We start from the raw sequence: 26,429 nt of genomic DNA on the forward strand, positions 1-26,429 counted from the left end.
CTCCCACAAGACTCCCAGTTCTATCTACCTGGGTGTATCATTTGTTTCTCTCAGCTTAAGCAGATTGTCTGCTCAAGTCCACTAAATTTGCACATAAGATTCTCCCTGTAGCTCTCTTAAAGGGAACTCTGTCTTCTGCTCTGTTGGTACTCCCCGACACAGGATGCTTATAACACACCATCGCAGGAGCAGCCTGCAACCGTTAGCACTGTAGCCGACTGTGATATAGGACATATAAATGCATCAATGTAGAAATTGCTGCGTATTTAATTGGTTATTTTGTTCATTCTTCATTGTACGAATGGTGTGACTACCGCTATATGGGTCTTTTGTGCACCTGGATATTTTTGACCACGTAGATACTGTTTTGTTCTTCTTGATTCTACACTGCAACGCTGAGCTGCTTTTTTGTTTTCCATTGATGTAACTGTAAACTCAATAACAAAAATAAAGGTTTGGCAGGAGATTATCATTGTAGCTGGTTATCCTGATGCAGTTTAATGATGGTAAATAGACTACATCAAAAGGTGAATCTGAATAAAGTAGGATTTAAATTGCTGTTTTGGGCGGATCTAGTGACGAGGTCTCTTCGTTTCCATTCTAGGTTCAATGTTTCAAACCCCTTCTCAATTGCCTGATAATGCTATGGCTCAGGGCAAAGGTGGGTCCCTTCCTGGAGGAAAACGTCAATCTGGGCCCTGTACCGGAGCACTGGTGGTTGATGGAAGAACTGGTGTGTCCAAGATCAGCAAGCAGGATATTGGAGCTCCATGCGACTTCAAGTAAGTGAACAGTCTTCAGATGAATTGTCTTTCAGAATGAGTGCCTTGAATTATAGACATTGGCCTTCTAATACCTGCCAGTCTGGGGCTGTTCAGTGCTGGATATGCACTACGTCTAGATATAAACCTTACATCTTGGAGACTACAAGTAAACCGTGGAATACAAAGTAGCATTGTGCTAAATCCATTTTTGGCACCACATGCTTGGTTAGTAAAGAGCGAAGAATGGTACGGAAGATAGAAATATTGTGACCAAAGTAAGCACATTTTACTGCCAAAGTGGTAACATCAAAGGTCCCTGTCATTTGAGAGGGCTCTAGCCCTGTCCCTTTCCCAAAACCCCATACTTGAAGGATTCCCCCGATCACCCCCAGCTGGCTGCTATGAACAAAAGCAATGAAACCTGGAGGTGTTAGCCAGGCCCATAGCATAGATTCCTCAAAAAGACTGGGGTGGCGAGAAGAACCGTTCAGTGGAGAGTAGTCTAGGCTTCCATGGTAAGAGGTGCAGTAGATATGGAAAAAAGACCAGGGCCATGCGGTGAGGAGTGAGACCTTTTTGTGATAAGGTCGCAAAACGTTTTGCATGATATGATGCAAGTAGGTGCCTGCAAGCGTACAGTTCTACATTTCATTTAAAACTTGTAGGTTTTCCATTGATTCTGGCTTGAACAGGGGTACAGTGCAGAAAATGTACAAAATTCCTTTTCTTCTCTTGGAAGGTAAGTGGTGGAAGGTACCGGTGGGGGCCAGATGCTGAATGCCCACCTGCATTTCTTCTCTCCACCCTACTCATTTCCTCATCCCTTAACCCCCCCCCCCCATCATCCCCATCACCACAGCTGTCTTTACTGCTGCAGTATTTTCGGCCAATCTCCTTGGGGGAAACAAACCAGCAGCCTGGCGTGTTAGAAATTGTGCAAGGCCCGCGTCCACCTGCTTATCAAAAGAAAAAAAAATCCTCCAGAGATAGAACATAGCAGTGCCATCGTTAGACGCCATTTAGTTATATGGCCATTTTATGCTGCCTCTCTGTGCTTAATTTGAACCGAGGGCTTCTGGTGCTCAGCACCGGCACTTAATGGTCACCACCGGCAAGCATGACAGTCTGTCACCTGGTGGCAATTTTTGTCTAATTTAGAGGTGAGAACAACAGCAGTTGTTAATGAAATATACATTAAAATGACCAACCCTTGTCACCGAAACCGTTCTTTTAGCTTTGGGGGCCTGCAATAGCTGGAGTTGTCAAACTTATATGAGTGTGTTGGTTAGTGTGATGGTTAGTAGTTCTGTTAGTACTGCTATTGGCAGCACTGACCATAGCAATGGGTGATGCAAGCTGCGTTGTCCTCTTGACGAGATCCCGGGCACTTATAAATTTACAGATTAAGTGCTGTTGCCTTTTCCGTAATAGACCAGCTTGCTTTCAAAAGGATACATTGAATTTATCTGCCCAAGTGTTGGTACCCTGAAGAACTGTAGGACTGGTGCATATTGCACCGATAACCTCTTCTTGTGACTCCTCTGACTGCAGCAGGAATTAATATGTTATGTTATGTTAGGTATATTTGCGCGCATGGCTGCCCCAGCAACAGGGCGTCCCAGCGCTTGCAGACACGTCAACCAGCGGGGTGCTGTGGAGTGTGCAGAGGAGTGAACAAAAAAGGAGAGTTGGCCTATAGGGGCTCGAGCTAGATGGAGGCAAACAGCCAGGTTTTTATTTTTTTCCGGAAGAGCCAGTGGTCTTGCGTGGCGCGTGCCTCAAGGGGGATGGAATTCCATAGAGCAGGAGCCAGGGATTTGAAGGACTGTCCGCCTGCTATGCTCTTGCGTACCTTGATAGTGGGTGCGAGGTGGAGGTCCGCAGAACGAAGGGCACGTGTGGGGACGTAAAAAGAGCAGAGACCCTGTAGTATTTGGGGGGCCTGGCCATGTAGGTTTTTGTGGGTTAGACCGTGTGTTTTAAATTGGATTCTCTGTTTCACTGTGCAGCCAGTGAAGACGGCAGAGGATGTGTGATGTGCGACAGGGTTTAGGAAGGGCAAAAAGAGTACGCGCTGCTGCGTTTTGAGCCCTTTGGAGTCTCTTCATGGTCATCAAATTGATACCAGGCAATAGGCTGTTGCAATAGTCCAGGTGTGATAGGACCAAGGACTGGACTATTACTTGTCTGGTGGGTGGCTCAAAAAAGCCCAAAATGGGCTTAATGGTGCGTAGTCGTCCGAAACGGGTGCCAGACACCTTTTTAGTATGTGACTCAAAGGAGAGAGAGTTGTCCATTAGGACTCCTAGATTCTTAACTTCCTTCTTGGGAATCGAGGGAGGGCCCATATGAAAGGAATTGCACACCGCCCTAGACATCTGATCTCCTCTGAAAGATGTACCATAATTGAGTGGGATGGCTAACTTTAGAGGGTCTTGCTTTTTATTTTGTATGAAAGGCAACTTTTTGTGAAGATGCTTCTGTTTGACTTCTTAGAATTAGCATTTTCCCCTTCGACATAGCAGCAATCTACATTGATCAGCTATTCGCTGCCCTCTCTCTGCGGCCTAAGACAGCAAATATGATTCTTTTATTACGAACAGCTAGGGTTGTGATGCCAGCCACATCATAGCTCATTCCAACCCTGCGGGCTCCCTCACAGACTGGTCGATTGGTGCTGAAACTCCTTGCAAATCTTCCTAGACCGTTTCCTGGTGTTCTTTGGTATGCTTGAGTCTCGTCTTTTCCCCACTGCCATTTTGCTGATAGCTGAGCTGCTGTTGGATGCTGTGGGTGGAGGTGGGGGGAGATGGGCTGTGGCTGAGCCATGCTGACCACTGACTCCACCAGCTCCTTTAGAGCATGCAGCTGCACCTCCTGGGCAAGTTGCATGGCTGAGATGCTCCCCACGCTGGAGAGCTGAATCAAGGTAACAATGTCGCCACTCTATCCGATTCTAGACAAAAATGAGAGGGAGGGGGAGCAACAAGGCTCGTCTGTCTCCCCAAAGAGCTTCAAAAATATAGTCTCAAAAGATCAGCATCCTGTTGGTCAGGAAAGTTATTTCCCTTAAGGAAAACCCATTAGTTTTTAAAAGAACCCCCACCCACCAACCTAGTTGGTGGCATGCTTCATCATTGTGTTCTCACTTACGGGGCAGAGTGCCTCCTAGGTGTGCTTCAACGCCTGATTACAGCGGAGAGGGATTTTATTTGGGTGAAAATTGAATAAAGTGAGTGTAAACCTTAAAACAGCCTCCAGGAAACTTATTCAAATCACAAAACTTTTTGGGGCAGGATTAAAATAAAGGATGTGGAAGAGAAAAAATTATCTCACATGTCCCAAGAAGGTGAAATGATCTACATGTTTCAGCCAATCAAACCAGTGTCAGTTGGCTTTCTTCAGGGAGAGAGCAGACCCTAAGTGCTTAATTTGTGCCGGTGCTATCCGGTGCTTAGCACCGGCACTTAAATGTCAGGGCCGGGTCTATGAATTTGCGCACACCCACATTGATGTCCATGTAAATATACCTTCTTTATTGTTGATTGTACTCTCTCTGTTGTTGTACTCTCTCTGTCTCACACACTCTCGTGCAGCCAGCCACACAGGCCCGCCCGGCCCCTGCAGCATGCGTGTGTACAGAGTCAGACTCCGATGCATTGTCAACACTCACCGGCGCGGCCGCGGCGTCTTCTTCACTCTGCACTTGCACTGAGCACTCAGCGCTGCCTGCCTGCTCCGGTGCTCCTGCTAGTTACTCGTGCGTGACTAACTACATTATTATACCCAGGCTGGCCTGCCCCTACCCTGACACGGAGTCAACAACGCCATTTAATGCTTGAAATTGCTCAGAGATTCTCAGTCAGTCACCGCCGCATAATGAACTGGCAGGCACAAGCAGTGCAACGTTTAACGACTGACGCGACTTAGAATTAATTACCTCTAAAACATATTTCGCCCGTCCCACCAAAATTGTACTCCTACAATGAGAGAATATTTATTGCCCTGAAATTAAGTTCACTCCACAACATCATCGTTAATGCTGGAAATGACCTCGAAGTGCCCTAAAATTTATGATACAATATACCACAGGTGCAGGGAATATAAATACGATTGAATAATAAATAAAATATATATATGATTAAATAATGCGTGAAGTTTCGTTTTTCATCATCATGGAGTTGTTGATAGTTTCTGTTTGCCAGTGACTGGGTGGGCGACCTGCGGAATTTCAGTTGGTGGGGCCGGGAAGGAGCCTGGAGGTTCTGATGGGGGTAGGGGCTGGCCGGGGGCTGTGCACACGGTAGCGCGCGCAGATTTTGTTTTCCACATTGGCTCTGCCCTCTGCCATAACCGTGCTGCGCAGTTACAGCGGCAGCTCCCCACGCACGCCACGACGAGTCCACTCGAGTCACTGTCCACATTAAGTTAGCTCGGCCCGACCAATGACCAAGGTCATGAATCCGAAGGGGCGAGGGCAGACCTGGGCTGTGCTGCTGCTGCCTGCTGTGCAACCTGCGTGACGGGGTCTGGTGCCTGAGTGGTGGCATGACATCGCGGTGTGGCACTGAGTGCAGCAAGTACTGCAGTGTGTGCAATGCAGACTGCGGCCTGGCCCTGGTAGAAAGCTGCAGCAGGCAGGCAGCAAAGTTACAACTGAGCACGCAGTGCAGTCAGTAGCTGTTTGTACTGCCAGTCTGCCGACCGGTCCCACGCCACAAATAAAGGTAAGAAGTGTAGAAGAAGCTACAAATTAAGTTAAGCAAAGCACCACAGAAGCACTTAAAGTTTTAAGTTAAGGCAGTACTGAGTTAAACTGACCCGGTCGGTCAGCTGACTGAGCTGCTCCCTCACTTTGTTTTATAATTATTCTGGAGGGTGGACGAAGGAAGGGGAGGGGGGTTGGGGGGAGCGAGCTGGGGTGCCGATTCCGAATATATGTTTCATTTCAATGATAAGGTGGCAGCTTTCTATTTATACGCCGTTACGCTCCAATTCCAAGCTCTGAAGCTGTAATTACCTAAAGATGGGGGGGCTGGGGTGGAAGGATTCCAAATATAGGTAACTTATTGGACGGTTGGTCAGAAACAGAAAGTGGACACATTGATTTCATATTATAAACGTTGAGGCCAAATTGTATTTTTAGCTGTATGGATACTTTTGTTATTGTAAACACGTGTTTGTGCGTGGTGCCTTTTGTAAAGCAACAGAGGCAGCAATAAAACAGGCAGATGGACGACGATAGCCAGGCACGATGCTCGGTGTGTTATCTTATCTGATTGAGTATAATATAAAGAAGACACTACTGGCTGGCTGGCAGGCTGAGCCAGGGACCGAAGAGTTGGAGCAATACAGTACTTCAGTGCTGTTCACATGATTTCAGATAGCTGAAGTAAGAGTGTCTAATAAGTCACAGCCACGCACTCGCACATGGAACCAACGTCATCTCTCATCATCGAAGAATCGTCACATTCTGGGGGAGGGGTAGGGGGGAATCCTTTTGCGTTACGCCACCGACCGGTGTATGCACCAAGGGCTATGCCTCAAAGAAAGCCACACTGAGTCTCTGTATGAAAGCAGCATGTATCTCTTTTATAAACTGTCCCCCAGGAAATGTATTTTTATTTAAGCCTATTTTTATTAAACATCCACAGCAGGCTTTGTAGGATAGAATTGTTCCCAATTACATTATTCACAGATATAGAGCGCAGGGCCCTGCCTTTCACAAGCACCAGGAGGACATTGTGACTGCACAACAACTTAGTTCAACAACAGTATTTGCATAGCGCTTTCTTACTGCGGCGCTTCTGAGGGTTAAACTGGTATCTTTCTTCATTTCAATAAGTATAACTAACCTTTTGTGTAAATGCTAAACAAACGGTAAAATAAACAAACTGAACTACTAGGCGGTATTACTGAATAAAGATCACAAGAGGGCATTAGTAAAAAAAAAAAAGGCATTCCAGGCAATAACGCTTATGTAGAAAGTATAAACTCCCAGCAAAGGTGTATGCAAGATGGCAGAAGATGTTCAATATACGACTTTATACAAAGTGTAACAACCAATGCATACGTATTGTGATGAAGTGCTTTCTGTGTGGTTCACATGTAATATTTATATTGGTCTTCATAACCCGAGGGAGGTTGTGAAGTACCTTAATTTAAATCAGGCCCTTGTCCCCTCCCTTGCCCCCCTTGTAGAGCATGGTTTAAAGGGTGTTGTTTGTGGTTTACCCATATGGACATGATGCATGAGGTCTGGCAACATGGTGGAAGCAGCTATAAAAAAACAAGAGTGGTTGGAGCCAGTTGAGAGAGTGGGTGGAGCCAGAAAGTGGGTGTGGCCTCCGACAAACATTTCAGCACCTGCACTTCATATTTTACAAATTAAGCAATGTAGTGTATGCACGCACACTAAGATGTGCATAAGTGAAGGTGGCTTTGTACCTTACGGTTTCCACTTCACAGAAAATATCTGGAAAAGAGAAATGGAATCAAAACATACATGAAATTATGACTTGCATCAAACAGTTTTTGGTGGATGCAGAGTTAAGCGCAATGTGCGAAATGCCCTGCACCAACAACCTAGTGCCACTGGTTGAAAGGTCTGTCATTCATGCGTGCTATATATACAGGCCTTTAGTGTGATCAGATCATTTACGTTATCTATGACCCCAAAGGTTGGGGTTTTTGCTCATGCACATCACTTGTCATTCTTGGCAACTGTAGGCGTTTAATCATAGGATTCTACATTCAAACTTTACAATCGTACAACCAGGCAAAGAACCGAGAGTCCAAGCGGAAGAAACTCCTTGATTATTCAGATGTGTGTGTTGCCCCTAAGTATATGAAAGCACCTACTTTTGTTACGCTAATTTAGTGTAGCATGGATCCCGGCGGGAGGCGGTTCCTGTAGTCACACTGTTGGGGTGGTGGGGGGAGAGATGCAGCTATTAGCTAAAATCGAGGAAATGCGGAACAATGTGTGCTATTGTTTATGAACCCTTTGGTTCCCGACGATGAGCTAGCTGCAGTCCAGCCTACTGCAGTACTTGATTTGTAAAAATGAATAACAATAAAAAAGTGCCAGGGCTCTAGTCAGGAGGCCACTGCCGTTTACACCACCAGTTGCCTAAGCCAGCACTGCTAATGGCGGTACCATCACAACTAACCATCACACTCGTACAAGTGACAATTCAAGCTTTACATTAATATCACTAATGCATGCCGCCCATGCTATTCTGATAGGTTTGGGTTGCAGGATTGGTGATTTTGAATGTATATTTAAATATTAACCACCTGTGTTTCTCGCAAAATAATACAAAGCGCACCACCATGTGGCAGGCTGTTATAAGAGCCCTGAAAGTCACCGGCTCAAATTAAGCACTGGCCTACTGATTCAACTCTAGTTTTGACACCAATTCTGTAACTCTAAGGACACCTTCCTTGAACCTGTGGCCGTTTCCCATAACACTCCAGTTGTATCTGCTTAGTCTTCAGCTGCTGCTGTATCACTGTGCAGGTTGCCCATCACAAGAAGTGCTTACCAATGGGACATTAAAATATCAAAAAGAAAATGTGCTCAGCCAATGGTTCAGGTATATTGAAAGTGGGTATTGAAAGTGGGTCCTATGTTACAGGGGCAGCCTAAATAGGGAGCATGTGAAACTATAAAGAATATATCCATAGTTGGCAGGGAGCTGGGGACCCTTGAACAGTTTCCTGGGTTGGATGTTGCTGACCGCAATACCGATATCCGCAACAGTGGCATACAGTGTGCACATGGTTAGGGCCTATCCTACCCCATGCGTCCTCAGCTTGATAACCTTAAACATCAATCCCAAACTTCTAGGGGAGGTGGGGCGGCAGGAGGAGATGTACTCTACTCCATTTTACTACTGTTTTTTTTTTTGTTTTTTTTAAATATGGGTGGTTTACTAGCCCAATGTTGAAGAGGAAACCTGTGAGGATATAATATCGGCGGCTCCGTGTGCTGAGGAGCACTGACCGCGTGCCGGGGTGCGCGTTCTGGCTGACTGGGCCATAGACCTGAAGTCAAGGGGACATGTAGACCGTGAATGGGATCACTCCAGTTGCGGTGCAGGTGGTCACCTACACTCTGCCTGCCTGTGCAGCTCTTTATTAACCCGTTTATTGCTTCGAACGTTCATCGCCAGTGCTGAACGTTCGAAGAAATGGGTGCGGCCGCGTCGGCCAACGGACGTGCGCAGCACTGGCAAGGTAGTGCTCGCGACGACCGTTGGCCGACGGCAGCACTATAGGGGTTATACACAGCCCCCGGGACTGCATCAAACACACCCACGGAGCGGGTAACTTTATGAAATCCCCTCAACACACATCCATGTGTTCCGAAGCTACACATACCAGTTACATCACTGGTACTTACAGTGGCGGCTCCTCCAGTGCGCAAAAAGGAAAAAGAAAATGATAATAAGTGATCTTTGTCATTGTATTTTTCCTATTGCATGCCTTCAGTGACTTGTGTAGAGTGTGGGGCGGGGCTGGCCAGAGCAGGGGGAGGTGTGGTTTGTACTCCTAAATTACGCATGAACTGTTTGGTCGGCCCTCTTGGGCTGACCAAACAGTTCATGCGCACTTCCCATGTTCCTACCAGGCTGAATTGCACAGCCTGGTGAGGTACATGCACAGGCTCCCTGTTCGAATCTGAGCGCCGATCCACGGATCTCAGACCAATCGCAACGCTGCATTGCAGCGTTGTGATTGGCTCAGGGGAGCCTGTGTGCTGGGTGCTTCCTGCTGCCAGCCGGACTGAAGACAGGAAGAAGGAAAAGGACACAGGAGAGGCGGTGTCCGAACAGCCGTTCTAAGGAAAGGTTTTTTTATTTTATTTTATTTTTTATTGACTCACCCAGCCCCAATCCTGCCCCACCACCCCCGTCCGGTAACAACCACTATTGTGATCCTACGTTACAAGGACTGCCAGTGCCACCCCTGGCAATTGTTCCCTGCTCGAAGAACAAGGTCCTCGTCTCTAGTAGACTCTTAAAAGGTTCATGTTTCGAGCTTAGCTGCTCCCCCTACAGCTCATTCATGATCGGTACACCCTGTGACGTGGGGTTACTGCTGGCTGAGTGGGATGAATTATTACCATGGACACGGTCAAACTGCCGGCCTTATAAAGGTTGAAGTTTCCTGGCATATGTTCCAACTTTACAAACTAAGTTTAAGTGTGCTTAATAAAGGCTTCACTTTGCTGTATTCAGTACCACAAAATCTAGATTATTCATGCCGTGTATTGGTTATGTATGCATTTCAGTATTACTGTCAATTTGAGCGATGCATCCATTAATGTTTTGGCCTCCATTATCATTGCTTAATAAACATGGATTAACGCATGCAAAAAGGCATACGGTGCATGTATTAAATGTATGGTGATTGTAACAACTATCGAGATGTCCCAATCCTCTACTTTTTAAAATGCACGGACTCCTTCTTACCAGTAATTAAGAGCTGATTTTTTCACCATAGAAATAATCTTCTTCAATGGACCATTTTTTATTGCTACTTTTAGCAGTTGATTTGAAATCTTTCCCGCAAAATGTAATAAACGAAGGCTGGTCAATGCCTGTCGATTTGTTTAGAATGACAAAGACGTGTCCTGATGCATGTGCCTTTTGGGCCCGGCTTATTTGCTGACTGCGTCCGGTGCGACAATTTTTTATTTTACTTTTATTTGTTTCTGGTGCCTCTTTCTGGTTGACACCCCATTCTTCTCGGGTTCCCTCACTTCACTCTCCATTACCCCTCATCTCTCCATAGCCCCTTGCCCACATAAAGTTAACTTGTTTTATAGCGCCACTCATACCAGTGTAGGGTGTCGGAGCTCTTTACATCTCACTAATTATAAATAAATACTATAGGAAGTGTCCCATAAACAATGAGTAATTACAAGATGCAGTAATCACATCATCCATACTTCTGTTCGGTCTGTAGAAGTATGAACGCAGGAATTAAAATGTACCACACTAGTTGGGATTGGTTTTACTAATAAGAATGTATTTCATAGGTACCCTTTTTAGCAACATTAGGATAATGAAAGGCTGGGGGTTCTAACCCACAAGCTAATCTGCATGCAGCTCTTTGAAACTTCATAGTTCACTGGCTGTATTAGAAAGTAATTTATGAACTGCAAGTACCAAAACAATGTAACAAAAACATTAACCCACTGAACTATCCACATAAAATAAACGTCTGTGATCTGCATGGTACGCTTTCTTTGCAGCAGGCACATTATCCCTCTGCACAACTTTCTGAAACGTCAAAAATACCACTAGACGAAACTCTGACCTCTTTTCTGCAGGAACTTTAATCGTCAGAGTAATCTTGACATTTTTAGTGTTGCCTAAAAACTGCTGGACACACAAGTAACACTGCAGCAGGTGCTTTCAAACTAATAAGCTACTTCTAAATACAGCGAACCACCCTCCCCGGCTCCGCACCAGGTGCGGCTGCACTGTTCACACTACCAAAGAGCCAGCCCTGTGTGCCTTTTTAATACATGCATCTTTACTAACTTGTTTTGATCTCTAATGTCACTGACAGATTAAACTTTTACTTGATCTAATTCGCGAAATGTTGTCCTTCACGTATAAGCTAGTGTTTTTAGTAATTAAACCAAAGGTGGCAATTGTCACCTGGGGGTGGGGGGACCATTGGCAGTCCAAGAAAATGCACCCCAACTAAAAGCATATAGAGCTATTTAAGGCTAGAGTATTGGACAGTGTGACGCTAAAATGTAGGTGTGCGGAAATTGCGTAACTTTCTTTGGTTTAACAAAAATTTTAGAAAAATACTTCATGCAAATGTAGAATTTAGCACGATTTCAGCATGAAATGCGCACTCGTGTCCATTTTGGGCACTAGGACTCAGTTTGCTCTATAAATTGATTCAAAAACACTACTGTCACAAACAGCCGCTTAAGTTCTGACCGTTCTCATTCTTCCTGTGCTCCTATTGGACTTGAAATTACTTGACCTGGGGCCATATTACAAAATATGGCACGCTCTTTGTTTGCACCACGCACACTTTTCAAAAGGTGCACCCTGCTCAAACCAGGTGAGTGCACCGTATTATACTGAACGTGCTGCACCCATTTCAGTCGCGAATTCGTGCTGCACTGGGGGCAGCGCGTTCAACTGAAATGCGGAGCAGCTTTGAAGCAGTCGCTCTGTGTTTTCACAGTGCAGGCAGCAACCCACGTGCAATTTTAAAGGGGATTAGAGATCCCCTTGCAGGCGGGTGCGGTGAGTGAGTGCACCTGCCTGCAAGGGAATGTCTGGGGGGGTCCATAGGACCCCTTTCCTTACCCTCTAGAGGGTTATCAGGGGGTGCACTGACGGTGCGCCTCCTGACAGCCTCTTTACCTCTGCCCCCGCGTCCATAATACGCCATGGGTACAGGTAGAGATTCCCTCATTTGCACAAGCATCTGCAGCCCTTTCTGTAATACCAAAGTGCCCCTGGGGCATGCAAAGCAGCAGTAGCGGCTCCTGGAACGAAACTAATTACATTGCGCACGCTGCAACACCAAATGGCGTTGTAGCGTGCGCAATGTAATTCTATTTTTTTATTTAATTACCTTGGTTCGGCCATGTGCCGTAATTTACTACCCCCACCGTGCCCCTCCTCCGCCCCGCAGCACTCCCTCCAGGAGCCGCTACTGCAAAGCGGGCTCACATGCCCGTTACACCCAGGGGCACTTTCCATTATACGGTCCATAGTGTATAGGAAATTTTGTGCAATGTCAAATTATACAAGATTACACCAGTCTATCAAATTTCACCTAGACCTAATTTCAAATATACCCCATAACAAAAATTCAGGTTTTCCTGGTTATTTTATTTTGAAAATGATATAATTAGTTATGAAGACCGAAGGCTCTGAGGCCTCTCCTGAGTTAATTAGATAATCGTTGACTTAACTTTTTCTTGTGATCGTCTCTGCAACGAGGCATGTCAATTGACCAGCAGTTATCAGTGTGTTTTAATTTGTGCAGGAGCCTACATCTGCGCTTGTACGGTACATATGATGCCTGCTGGCCGTCTTTTGGGTTTTGTGCACAGCAAAGTACATTTGTGGTTATTTTCCGTATACTACTGTAAAAAAATGTGGCTGTAGTTACTGCTTTTAACTTGTTGACATATTTTTTCCCCCCAGACATGTCGCTCACGTTCCATGGGAATCTCGTTTTGCAACGGTAGGTGCTTCTCAACTAGTTAACTCATTGCTTTCAGAATGCAACAATTGTATTTGACTTTAAATGAAACCAAAAACAATCCTGCAAAAAATGTTCCTGTCCACCCAGTTTTCGTGTTTGTGGCTTTTTGTTTTCTTCTCTACCCGCCTCTCCCAGCTGTGCTTGGTGTCCTAAGCCCTGGGGAGCTAGTAAGTAACTCGGCCAAAAGCATGGACCTCAAAACCTTGCTCCAGGCCCCCAGGGAAATGCCCTCTGCTATGAATGGCCAGTCCGACCCTGGAGCAGGTATGAACCTAGTAGAGTCTTTAAATGGACCTCTTTGATGGTGGGTGCTTATTTATTTATTTGAAAGGTTTTATATAGCGCTGGCTAGACCCGCAGGTATCAGAGTGCTTTACATGACTATCAGACCATAGTTACAAGTTACATTGTTACAAAGGGAACACAGTTATTAGAGCATAGCTACATAGTTTCATGTTAGCTCGAGACAAGCAATAAGGATATTATTCGTAAAGGGAAAAAGCAGGCAAGGGGAGAGATTCAGGGGAGAGGGGGTAGGAGCAGGGGGAAGTAGACCGCGAATGAAGGAGGTAAAGGGGAGGGGTACGGTGATGGGGGCACAAACTGGTAGATGAGTAATAGCTGCGTCCAAAGTCCAGTAAGCTGTGATCCCAGGGGAAGTGGTATCATTCCCCCCAACTCTGTAGTGAGAGGCTCCCTTTACGCAATGGACTCTATCTGAGGGGTGTCTTAGACTCCAGAGACTAGAGAATAAGGTAATGGATCTTTCCCCAACAAGGGGAGAAGGAGTGCTTAGTTAAAGAGCACAAGGGACGGGGGGCTAGGCGGCGTAGCAGGCAAGGGGAGAGATTAAGGGGCAGAGGAAGTAGACCAAGAATGAAAGAGGGAAAGCGGTAGGGGAGGGTGAGAGAGCATGAAAGAAGGGAGGGTGAAGGGGGCACAAACCGATAAATGGGTAAAACCTTGTCTAAGGTCCGGTAAGCTGTGATCCTAGGGGAAGTGGAATCGTTTGTACTGCTCCGTCTTCCAAGTCTAAAGTACGGCCCTCCACATTGTCCAGTCTCTTGTTGTGGCGGTCGATGCACTCGCCCATTCCATCAAGTCGCTAGTCAAGGGAGTCAAATCTGGTGTTGAGCGCCTTGAATCCGGAGCATAGTTCTAACAGCAGGGCTGAGTTGTTCGGAGGTACAGAGCTGAAGGTTGCGACTGCTGCAGATTCCGCCGCCATTGAGGTGGGTTGCTGGGCGGTAGTCTTTGGAAAGGGGTCAAAGTTGAGTTGGTTTTTGCTTGAGATCTTTACGCACCATTCCCAGAAGGCGTAGTAAGTTCAGGTCGGGTGGTTCTTAGTGATGCAATAGATGGCTCAAAGCGTAGAGTAGTGTGTGCTTATTTTGTAGCAGGCATGTTGATCTGCTTTCTGGCTCCTCCAGTGACTGGTCCTGCTGGTCAAAGGACTCATTGCCCCTGAGTTTCTCTGGCGGTGCCCCTTGAGTTGATTTGGGGCGCTCTGACTTATCACCATGGGGGGATGGGTGCCCCAGTGCAATGTGCCAGTGTCTCTAAGCCCCAGGCTGTACTCCAGCTTAATGTAACTTTATGGGCATTTGCTGCCCTCAAGGTAGCCTGCTCAACATTTGTTGCAAGTTACGGGGTGAGTCACCTCAATTCTAGTAGTGCAGCAAAATTTGTGAATTATGACTCTGACCAGAGGAGTGCGGGCGAGTCCGTGGTGAACCCACCGTCCCTTACAGCACTCTTTTCACATAGCAGAAGGGCACCCAGGCTCCGGCAGTTGCAAAAGCAGCAGCTCGAATTTTCACGCCAGCACTGCCCTCTCAATAGTCCCCGCTATATAAACGCCCCACAGGTCTCTCACCTTCGAGGCCTCCGCAGCTCAGCGCGTCCAGGCTCTGCCGCCCTGCCCAGCGCAGAGCACAGACTTGAGTCCTATTCCTGTGGGGCAGCTGTTGTGCTGTAAGTTCAGGGGCCCAAAATGGTTTTCGGAAGCCTGTGGCGATGCTTTCTAAGCTCTGGGTGCTAGATGCCAATGCTTTGTAGTTTTGATGCCAACCCATGACTTTGTTCCCCTACCACACACCCTGCCTCCTTATCTCACACTTGCAGGTTTTTTCATCTGTTTTCTCCTATTGTCACTGTTTTTCTACCTTTCTCTTTTTCCATGTGTCCCCTTTGTGTGTGTATCTCTCATGCTTTGGATGAAAGTTTATTGAAGGAACAACTGGGTGTGGACCCCACTGGCTCAAATTAACTGAAGAAATGGTCCTCTCTGGTTCTTTAAGCAGAACAATGGTGTCTAGTTATTACGCCTGTATTTCAGTTGCATGCAGGATTCAATCTTCTCCTTAGTAAGCCTGTGTTCAACACTGCTTTAATTAAATTGGGAAAATCAAAACAGTCCTCACAAGAGCCAAACATCCAGAATCTTATATACTGCATTGTTTGAATTGAGCTACTTAAAGATGTAGTGTAAGAGGATACAGCGTCATGCTTGGTGGCATTCTAGTGGACTGTACAGCACACGATCACAGTCCAATATGGTGCTGCCTTACAGTACAATGCTGCAAATCCCTCCTCCTTCCCTACTTAATGGTGGCCAGACTCATCGGGCGTGCCTAAGGCAAGCCTGAGCAACGCCTGGAACACTGGATCTCCAATCTTCCGCTACGACTCAACCACCCTCCTTGTCCTCCACTCCGCAAGAAATGATAACTGGCAGCTGTCCATGCCAAGCACCACCCACGGAAAATTCTCCTGCTGTCACTGCCGCCAAACTTTCACCTCTGCCCACACCCCCACAACCACTGCCCTGCACCGACCACCAACACGTCCTTAAGTGCATCTGCCTCAACGTACGCTCCCTGCACACCATAGAGATCTGGGACCTCCTCAACACTCTCTTCCCCAGACACCTGGACCTGGACCAACGCCTCTTCCACCCTGACATTGCCACTGTCATCCCTGATGAATACAAGATCCAGAGGAAGGACTTCCCCGGAGGCGGACTCTGCATCGCACACAAGAGCTCCCTCCAGCTCTCCACCTACACCACAAGTGACACCTTCTCCACCACCGAAAACCTCAATTTCCAGACCAGATTTAGAACCACGCTTCGCGGCACCCTCGCCTACAGACCCCCCGGACCACCACTGACCTCACTCAATCGCCTCCACGAACTACATACTCATTGGAGACCTGAACTTCCACCTAGACCACCCCAATGACCCCAACTCCACCACCCTCCTGCACAACCCACCAACATTGGACTGTAACAGCTCGTTACCACGCCTACCCGCATGCCAGGACATACCCTCGACCCCATCTTCGCAGGAGGGGACAACACCCCCTTTAGCCACAACACCCATGGATGGGCCACCACTGGGTACACTTCCACGTCCTCAAACCCATGCCGCCCAACGCTGCACCATGCCCCCAAGACGGAACTGGAGCAAAGTCACTGAGAAGGAGCTCCACTTCAACTGCAACCCCCCCACCACCTCGACTGATGCCAACCTTTCAGCCAAAGAACTCCACAGATGGGTCTCCAGTCGTGCAGAACAGCTCTCCCCCCATATGCAACTCCAACAAATAGTGGCCCATGATGGCTGCCTGGTTCTCCACTGACCTCCAAGAATCAAGGTGCACCTGCAGATGTCTCGAAGAACTGGAGGAACAGTAAACGTCAGGAGACCACATCACCTACAAAAACACCATGACAGAATACCAGAATGCCTTAGATCCACCAAAATGACCTTCATCCAGAACAAGATCAGCTCCAACTACAGCAACGCCAAGGAACTCTTCAGCGTCATCCAGGGATTCACCAAACCCCCCAGCGAAAACAGACATTACCCCCTCCCAGGACCTCTGCAACAAGCTCTGATCCTCCTTCCATCTGAAAATCAAAGGCCTCTACGACCACTTCAACGACAAAAACCTGACTCCAACTACTTCCTACGTCAGCAAGCCCACCATCTCCTCAAGGACCCCAGTCACCACCGAAGACACTACTTCGACCATGAAAGGCATCTATTCGGGAGCCCCCATGGACCCTTGCCTGCCACACATCTTCCACCAAGCTGCCGCTGCCCCAAAACTACGTTGCACCATCAACACCACCTTCAAGATTGACATTTTTCCAGACGACTGGAAACGCGCAGAAGTCAGACCCCTGCTCAAGAAGCCCTCAGCAGATCCCACAGACCTCAAGAACTACCGACCCATCTCCCTCCTCCCTTTCACAGCCAAAGTCACAGAGAAGACCGTCCACGCCCAGCTAACAACATTTAATTGAAGAAAACTCCATCCTCTACCCCTCCTAATCTGGATTCCACAGCACCAAGACCACCCTACTCGCCGTCCCAGACGATATCTGCACTCTCCTCAACCAAGCACACACCGCGGCCCTGATTCTCCTCGACCTCTCTGCAACACTGTCTCCCACCGCACACTCGCCACCCGACCCCATGACGCCGGCATACAAGGAACTGCCCTAGACTGGATCCGCTCCATCCTCACCGGCAGAACCCAACGAATAAGAATGCCACCCTTCCTCTCTGAACCCACAGAAACTACCTGCTGAGTACCCCAAGGATCGTCCCTCAGCTCCACACTCTTCAACATCTATATGCCCCCCCCACCACCATAGTCTGACAGCAAGGACTCTGCTTCATATCCTATGCTGACACCCAGCTCATCCTCTCCCTCACCAAGTACCCCATCACATCCAAACCAAGGTCGTCCCAGGAAGTCATGAATGACGTGTCATCCTGGATGAGCACCAGCCGCCTGAAACTCAACTCTTAGAGGACAAAGGTCCTCGTCCTCTGACCCTCCCCCTAGGCATGGGACAACACTTGGTGGCCTACCGCCCTCAGAAGCCCCGCACACCACTCCCACAGACCACTCCCGAAACCTTGGCATCGTACTCGACTGCTCCCTCTCCGTGACCCGGCAGATCAACGCCGTCACCTCCAGCTGCTTCAACACCCTTTGCATCCTCCGAAAGACCTTCAAATGGAACCCCCCCGAATCAAGGCAGACAGTCACCCACGCACTCATAACCAGCAGACTGGACCATGGAAACGCCCTCTACACCGGACCATACAGAACTCCGCAGCCAGACTGGTCCTTGGCATTCCTGACAAAAACACATCAGCCAACACCTGCGGAACCTCCACTGGCTCCCCATTGAGGAGTCACCTTCAAGATACTCAACCACGTCTACAAATGCCTCCACAACACCGGACTCCAATACCTCAATGAAAGAATTTCCTTCCATGTACCCAAGAGAAACCTCCAATCTGCCGACCTCTCAGTCGCCGAAACCCCACACATCCGCAGAACCAGAGCAGGTGGAAGAGCCTTCGCCTACATCGCAACCAAGACATGGAATGAGCTCCTGATCAACATCAGACATGCCCCCTCCCTGAACAGCTTCAGGAAGGCACTCAAGACCTGGCTCTTTGATTGAGCGGAGCCGCCCCCTACCCCAGTGCCTTGAGACCCTCACCGGTGAGTAGCACGCTTACAATATATTGTTTGATTGTAGGGATTTGGCAAGTATGGAATGTCATGTGCAGTATGGTAGATAAACTCCTACTTGGTGTTAATTTCTTGAAAAAACACTTCTAGCCTGAACTGTTGAAGTAAGGTTGCCAGTCACAGGGTTTCTGAAGGCCTTGTGATATGGGAATTCAACAGAAGCTTCATACAAGCCAAGGTACAGTAAAAATGCCCTAAGTTTGCTTGTGAAAAAGAAGCTTGGGTTCGAAAGAGTATTTGTAATATACATTTTTTAACTGAAAAATGTATACATTACAAAATCACTGATTTTAGTGCTTGAGTCAATGTGCTACCCATTTAAAATGCTGAAAATCCCAGCGGTGGAGGCAGTTGCAATGCAAATATATTTGTTTGATAAAATCAGGCCTACTACTCCAAGACTCCAAGACTTAATGAAGGGGGTTGTGCAAAACCAATGAACATTGCTGTCACTTGCAGTGGGAGTGAATAGAGCCTGCCCTAAGAATTCAGTGTCTCCACGTGTAGGATTGAGCACTGGAGGCAGCTGGTAAGTTACAAAAACATTCTTGATGCTCCTGTCGTGGGGAGTCAGGCTGTCTTTCTATCTATGATGAGCATGTGTGAATGTACCTTTCTACCAGCTGTGGGTATCTTTGCATGTTTGTGTCTGGCCACACCCTCCCTAGACCAGCTCTTTGGTCCAACGGATCACTTTGCTCCATGTGTATTCCCTCACCTTTTTGATGCAAACCACCTGAAGTCCGTCATGCCCAGTACCACGCATCCAGCTTTAGACTAATGCATTTCAGTGTGGTGGTCTGCATCACCGCACTGAAATGCATTAGTCACGCTTACAGAGCTCACTGAGGCTGTGGTGAGTATCATGAGGAGCTCCAAGCAGTTGGGCGCATGGTGCTTAACCCCATCAGTGCTGCCGTAGGCAGCTGAACGTTCGGAGCACTACCTGGCTGGTACTGCGAACGTTCAACGGCTGACGCGGCCCTGCCCACTCTCTAGAACGCCCGCACTGCGCCGAAATAACGGCCACAGTAAACTGGTTAATCTGTGTGCTCTACCTCAGCCTGCCATGTGAACTTGTTATATGTGCACCCTTTTCACTTTTGTGAGCCGCCTTAAGAAAGAAGGGAAGCACAATGACAAACAGGAAGCACCCCATGGCCCCATAATCTTTCAGTCCTTTACATTGCGTCTATACAGAGTGAGTGAAAGAGATTGGGGTTTTAGTTGTGCAGGATGTGAGGCCTGCGTAAGTGATGGGTCTACAATGTTCTCCTTACTGGCAACCAAAGACCCATTGTACCATTTGACTCTCTTAGGGCAGGTAAGCAAAGGACTTTAGTACATACTCAGAGTGAGTGTGGGGTAGTAAACTCAAGTTGCTGGCATGCAGTAACACGGAATAAATCATTGTCCAGTCAGTGTTTCGTCTTTGGAATAGGAAAATAACATTTATTACACACACTGCTGGATACTATGCATTAATATGCATTAGTTTACAAATAAATGCAGAAGGTATCCCTTCTTCAGGGCACCACAAAGAAGTACATTTAAAGTCCTCACTGGCCTTTATAGGGCGCACCCTCGCTGATGCGGTGAATAATAAAACTGCAGATTGTTCCTGCTGTTTCATTAATGCGGCTTCATGCCGTGAGCTTTCCCTTTGTTATGGTGTATGTGGCCCAGTCCCACCTGGTGCACCCAGATGCTGTTGTTCCCTTGTAGGACTGCAGTGGGAGCCCCAATGCCCTGCAACCCTGATATCTTTCCACTCGCATCTAGAGTGTTGTGTGGGTGCTGGCATCCTCCATTTGGTTCCTAAAGTGGTGGGAGGAGTTACTTTTCTGCTCTTATTGCAGGAGCAGCTCTTCCTTTGTTCTCTTGCTCCTGCCTGTGACGGGACCTACTGCATGCATACTCTTTTGGTGCTCTGGGCCCTTGGTACTGGGTCCCAGGTCGTAACAGCAATGTGTCAACTCCTGGGGATATTGGGGGCAATTAAAACAAGGAGGGGGCACATACACTCCCAGGGTCAGGCTGAGAACCCAAAGCAGCCCTGGTTATTTTGTAAGACCGGCCCCTGGGGAAGGGTGGGCACATGTGTGAAGCAATGCTGTTTTTTGTTACTGGGGGCAATCTTTGCAGCACTGTCCCCGGCCCCCACTGCCGCAAAACTGGCCCCCAACCTCCCAGGGAAACTCCTGGTATGGCCAGTCCGGCTTTGAACACACCCCATCAGGGAAACTTTATCAAGTTGTATTGACCGCCAGGCACTGCCCACCCCGGTGATTTGAATCTACGATGCAGAGGCCCATGTGCTCTGCTTTCCGGTTCTGGCATGTTAAAATGGGCAGATCTTTGGAGAAGCAGTTACTCTGGCCTCCGTTGGACCAGTTATCTTGATCTTGTGCTAATTTTGTTCTTGTTGGTGAGCTCTGGCCACTAGGAGTATATTCAGCAGGCCTTCTGTCCTTTTAAAGGTGTGCACTTTGCATTTGCAGGGAGCTGGTACTACTTTCTCCCTACACCAGCCTTCCCACCTGGCTCCTGGTGGTGGGGGCTTCCTGTGCAGCCCCTCGCTCCCAGCCAGCAGAGCATACTCCTGCCCACACTTAAGCCTCAGAGCCTCCTGGCTGTCTTACAGGTACTTGCAGGAGATCTTCCCCTTGCTGGTCCCCATGATGTATAACGGGCAGGCATCACTGGCAGTGGAGATACCATGTACTACTGGCTGTCAGCAGTAGGCATAGTACTTAGGGCCAGATGCATCAAAGAGTTTTGCCCATTCTGTGTCTATGGGAAAAAGTGTTCATGCATATGGCCCTTAGTCCATTAGTTGCATCTGGTATCTTTTCCTTCCGCTGTCAACGATTCTCACATTGTCCAATTCCAGGGTCTTGGCGCTTTTGCTTTCTTAAGCAGGGACTTAGAAGTGTGGGTGGGAATTTATAGATGCCAGGTACCCCATGTGAATCTTAGGATGCCATATTATATCATACCTCTACTCTTGTTCCAAACCTCCTGCATAGCATTATGGGACAATCAAATATTTACTGAACCATTCGTCTCTAGTCGGAGGTCTTGTGCCTACGCAAGATTCGGCTATGATAATGGGGAAACCTCCAGTATGGTCACTACAAACTGGTTCTGGATTTGCTCCCTTCCCACTGAAGGATAAAGGAAGGGGACAGTCCTGGTTCCAGGTTAGTCTGCCTGTGACAGGGAATGGCCCAAGGCCAATCTGTCAAGGGAAGGCCAGTACCAAGCCACATGCAAACCCTCTGTCCCCAGTTTGGGAGCAATACACATCTCACTGCAGCGGATCCATTCTGCTGCCAGGTGGCAGTTGAATGCTTACAAGATTTAGGCACAGGCTGCTAGGCGCACAGTTTCCCGCATGCATCCCACACATGTGCACACAAGCGTGTTAAAGTGTAAGTCCCAGTGCCGCTTACCCTAGTTTGGCTGCAGCAGCCTTATCTTAAAAGGCAGACACCGACAGTAACATGAAATTGCAAAAACTGGGCAATTCAAAAGCAAAAATCCGGCCATACTAAATGAGAGGAACCCATTTGCAGCAATGAGGATGTCCGGTTTGACATGGCACACTCTCAATTTGTTTGGTAGTGTATGAGGGTAAACCGGGTATACCTCACTGGACCGGAATCTTGCCATTGATGCTAGTGGGGTCCTCCAATGGTTTAGCATGCATATCTCTAATAAATGGGGATGGACTGGGAACCAAAACTGGCCCTGACAGAGTGCTCGGCCGGCTCCTCAGGGGATTGTGGGTGCGGCCGAGCTGTTTGCCAGGGCTGATTTCGGCCGATTTAGTTACAGGGCTGATATGGCAGCTATCCTGCAAAAATGGGCCTATAACAAAAACTGCCCCTTAGGGGCCCAAAACTGGCCCCCACCCTGGCTCCCCACCGGGGAAATACCCGGTGCCCGCTACGGCCAGTCCGGCCGTGCTAATATGGTCTCTTTGAAATTTTTGGCATCGTACAAGGAGATTAGTGATCTCCTGCAGAAATCTCAATGAATGAGCACGAGGCGATGCTTACTCTTGAAGTGTTCATCTTGCTTCTGTTCTTTCTTCTATAAAATGCTCTGAACCTGAAGGTCCACCCCACTGTGGTGAGATTTTGGGGTTGTGGTTCTCCTGTGTGGAGGGGGGGGGGGAGGGAATCTGCTGTGTAGTCATACCCCCAGTTGTTTGGCTCAAGGGCAATTCTTCACTTCTATTCTGACAAGTGGGCTCCACTTGTGTCCTACTCACTCCCATGGGCTGCCAGTTTAGTGTCACATGATAGTTGAGAGAAAGTGGAATCCTCTGCTGCTAGAGCCTACGCACATGGCATTCCAAGTTGTAGATATGATTTAATAATGGAAAGTGTTAAGTGAATACTAGAATGTAATGCAGACTTTCTAAAATAAAAAAAACTGTACACATTTACAGAATCTAAAGATTTTTTTGCGGTATTGGCAATTATCCTAGAATGCACCTTGATTAAATTTGGCAAGAGGATGTGGTGTAACAGCCAGAGCTGCTGACTTAGACTCGAACCCAGTTCCAAAGTTGGCTCAACATTCTGTGATTTTTGTGCAAATCCCTGAACCTCCCTGTGCCTACAAAAATGAATGTGTCCTTGTGTAATGTAACTGGTGCTCATGTAATGCTCTCAAATACCTTCGGGTCGAGTTTGCGCTGTATAACACTACGGTGGGAAAAATTTGAATTACCTCAAGTGCGTGTGGAGATGAGAATTGCCCCAAATATTTCATCCATTGGAAAGTGTTTTTCCTTTTGGAGAAACTCTCCTTTCCTAAACATGTACAATGTATGGAGGTCTTTAATTTCCTTTCCCCCCATTATAAGGCAGTAATTCTAGACTTTCCCTTGAATACATCTCTGGCCATTTATAGGGTGAGACAATTTGTGAGAACTTTGTGAATGGACATACATTTCTGTTTTACCCGACGTTCAGTTACTGTTACAGGTGAACGTGCGTTGAACTGCTCATTCTCATCTCTTGTGTGAGATTTACTCCCAACTTAATATTACATCGTTTATTTTTTTTTATTTATAAAGTTTTTTGTGGGGTAGTATGATCCGGGAGTAAATGGATTGATGATTGTTAGGTCAAATTTACCTTCAAACCTCGGAGCCACATGTCCAGTCATTTGCAATTGGTTGCAAATGCAAACTGCTTTGTGAATCTGCTGTTTTTGTTTTCTTTTACTCGAGCTATATTTACTGCACAGAGTTTTGTGGCTTGTTCTCGGAGAGCACAAACCATCCCACTTTGTCAATTTATTTTCCCCTTCATCATTGTACTCACAGCAGGATTACCTTACTTTAATGAGTCTGTATGCTGCGAGATCATAACTTTGCCCGGCTCGATTTTGTGAGTATGCCGCCTATTTATCATAGAAAAAACAAAGGAAATGATGGACGGAGCGTTGACAATACAAGCACTCACCACCCCTTTTGTACCGCCTATTTATCATGGCCGCCTAAATTCTCTTCTTGATCTCCAGCGCTTCCGTTGATCTCAAGCTAGGATTCCTCCACTTTGAGTTTGCGGCCATGCTCTGTGCTCCACTTGCCTGTTGGTTGCTGCTGACAATAGAGCCTACATTGTATTTAGTCCTCCTTTGTGTCCTACTGTCATGCTGGGATCACTCCCTGGGAGATTCATGTGTGCTCAGCTGCATTGCAGATCTTCCTTTCTTCAGCCGATGTTGGGCCCCGACAACTGGCCTCTGCCCAGGTTTATTCTCCAACTCTTCACTCTTGTGCTTGATTTGCTTCTTGTGAAGAGAAGTGTTTTGGTGCTTTTGGAGAAGTCAGATGTTTTCTTCCGCTTTGGCAGCTGGCAAATTACTCTATTTAGTCTCCAGCTCAGTCCTTGGTCTTGTGATTTCTCTCAGTGTAATGTTCTATGCTTGATGTCTCCAGGCTCCACTCTGTGTGGATGTTGCAGGGCTCTGACAGTGACTTCATGATTACCCATGGATGTTCATACTCCAGCCCTTTAAAGCCCACTTCTACAGTTGGTTTACTCACTTTAGTGTTGGAGAAAATACATTGTTTCATAAGTGGGAAGCCATCTTTTGAATGTGTAATCCAAATTACTTCTGAAAAGAGTTGGGCAAATAACATTTTGACTGACATTTTGACCTTGTAGAGTTCATCAACCTATAAAATGCAATTGGCTGTCATTGGCCAACACAAAAGGTAAAAATGGAGCAAGAACGTAATTAGAAAACTTGCCTATCCAAACGTCTGCTATGATCAACTGTATAATGAAGCTGTTGACCTATTTAGAGCCCTAATGTGACCCAAAATCAGGCCTAATCAGACCCAATATATAGGGCTTCAATATTTGCGGAGTGCAAATAGTCAATGAGTTGACATAAAAATATCATTGATACAGACTCTGATATTAAGAGGTGGCACCAGCGGCGGCTCCTCCGCAATGGCGGAGGAGTGCTGCCCTACTGCCTGGCACAGAGCTCTTCCACAAAAAGTGGAAGAGGTGTGGGGCAGCGGCCAGGGCGACGGACGCTGGGGATCACGGTTTGATCCCCGGCTCCGGCGGCAGGGGTCTGCCCAGCACCATGTGACTCTGGGCAATAGCTCGCTTTATCCTTCCGGCTGCCCCCAGCGCCTTGACACCTTCGGGTAATTGTTCGCGCTTTACAAATACTGGACATTTACATTTACATTCTAGCATTGTTTAATTTTCGTTTGCCGGCCCTAAACCACCTTGTACATGCAGGGGTGGGGCATGGGAGGGCAAGGTGGAATGCTTGTGCACTCCCTACATGCACATATGTGTTTGGCTGGGTGTCTCAGGCTGACCAAAACACACATGTGCACTTGGGTTTCTCCAGCTCGACTGCATTCAGCAGCCAGGCTGGAGAAACCCCACAGACTCCATTACCTGGGTGGAGCGTCTTTCCAGCCAGCTCAGGCCAAACCCTGCGGTGCTCTGCAGCACGAGGTTTGGATGGGAGTCTGTCCCAGGGGCTGCTGGGATCAGGAAGAGGACAGCAGGAGTGACGCTACGTGGGAGGCGACCGGTGGCTTCAGAAAAGTTCTTTTTTTTTTTTTTAAGCATTAATCTTGCGTACACGCTACCTCGCCCCCCCCCCGACCCCCCACCACCCTTTGTTTGTGTTGACTACCACCGGTTGGCACAATTGGGGCCTTGCTGGAAACCACACTATCCCATAGTAAATGGTTCCTATCACTGCTCCGAATGCCACTATAATACATCCATTCACTGCTTGCACGGAGAATGTGTCTACATATTGTTATAATTAAAAATAAATAGAGTTCTGAAATGTCACCACAGTCGATTGGGTAGCGACATAGATTTACAAATGCCAGGGGTGTTGGAAGCAACAGCACATGCCCTTCGACCTATGACGGCGACATAGGCAGTGACAACACATAACATCTCCCAAGGTAGCTTTACAGAAGGTCGTGTCATGTGACCTTTGATCCTTATATCGTACGTAGTAACATCACACAAGTGAAAAAATTAAAAATATATATGAGAAAAATTAGAACCAGGGTCAATAAAATAGTGGAGGAGGTACAAGTCTGTTTTAGTGTTTGCACAAATTCCAATAGGGCTGCAATGGGATCAGGGATGCAGCCATCACGTCCCCAGAAGCATATGCCATTCTCCAGTTTGCTGTGCTATGCTGTCCAGTTACTGCCCCCACTGCTAGCCACAGCGGCACATATAAAGGCATAACTATGAGTGAAAGGCCCAGGGATATACCAATAAAGATTGTTTTAAAAAAAAAAAAGGCATAGAGATAAGAAAC

General features: G+C 47.4%; 1 protein-coding gene across 1 annotated transcript in view; it reads left to right on the forward strand.

The window, feature by feature from the left end:
• Positions 1-26,429, forward strand: part of LOC144783387 (uncharacterized) — a 166,045-nt gene that overhangs the window by 60,684 nt on the left and 78,932 nt on the right. The window contains exons 2-3 of the mRNA XM_078662385.1: positions 605-782; positions 12,962-13,001. Of these exons, the coding sequence (XP_078518511.1) occupies positions 605-782; positions 12,962-13,001 (218 nt within the window). The remainder of the gene's footprint in view (positions 1-604; positions 783-12,961; positions 13,002-26,429) is intronic.

The sequence above is a fragment of the Lissotriton helveticus genome, chromosome 9 (assembly GCF_964261635.1).
Source record: "Lissotriton helveticus chromosome 9, aLisHel1.1, whole genome shotgun sequence".
In the NCBI taxonomy this organism is placed as follows: Eukaryota; Metazoa; Chordata; class Amphibia; order Caudata; family Salamandridae; genus Lissotriton; species Lissotriton helveticus.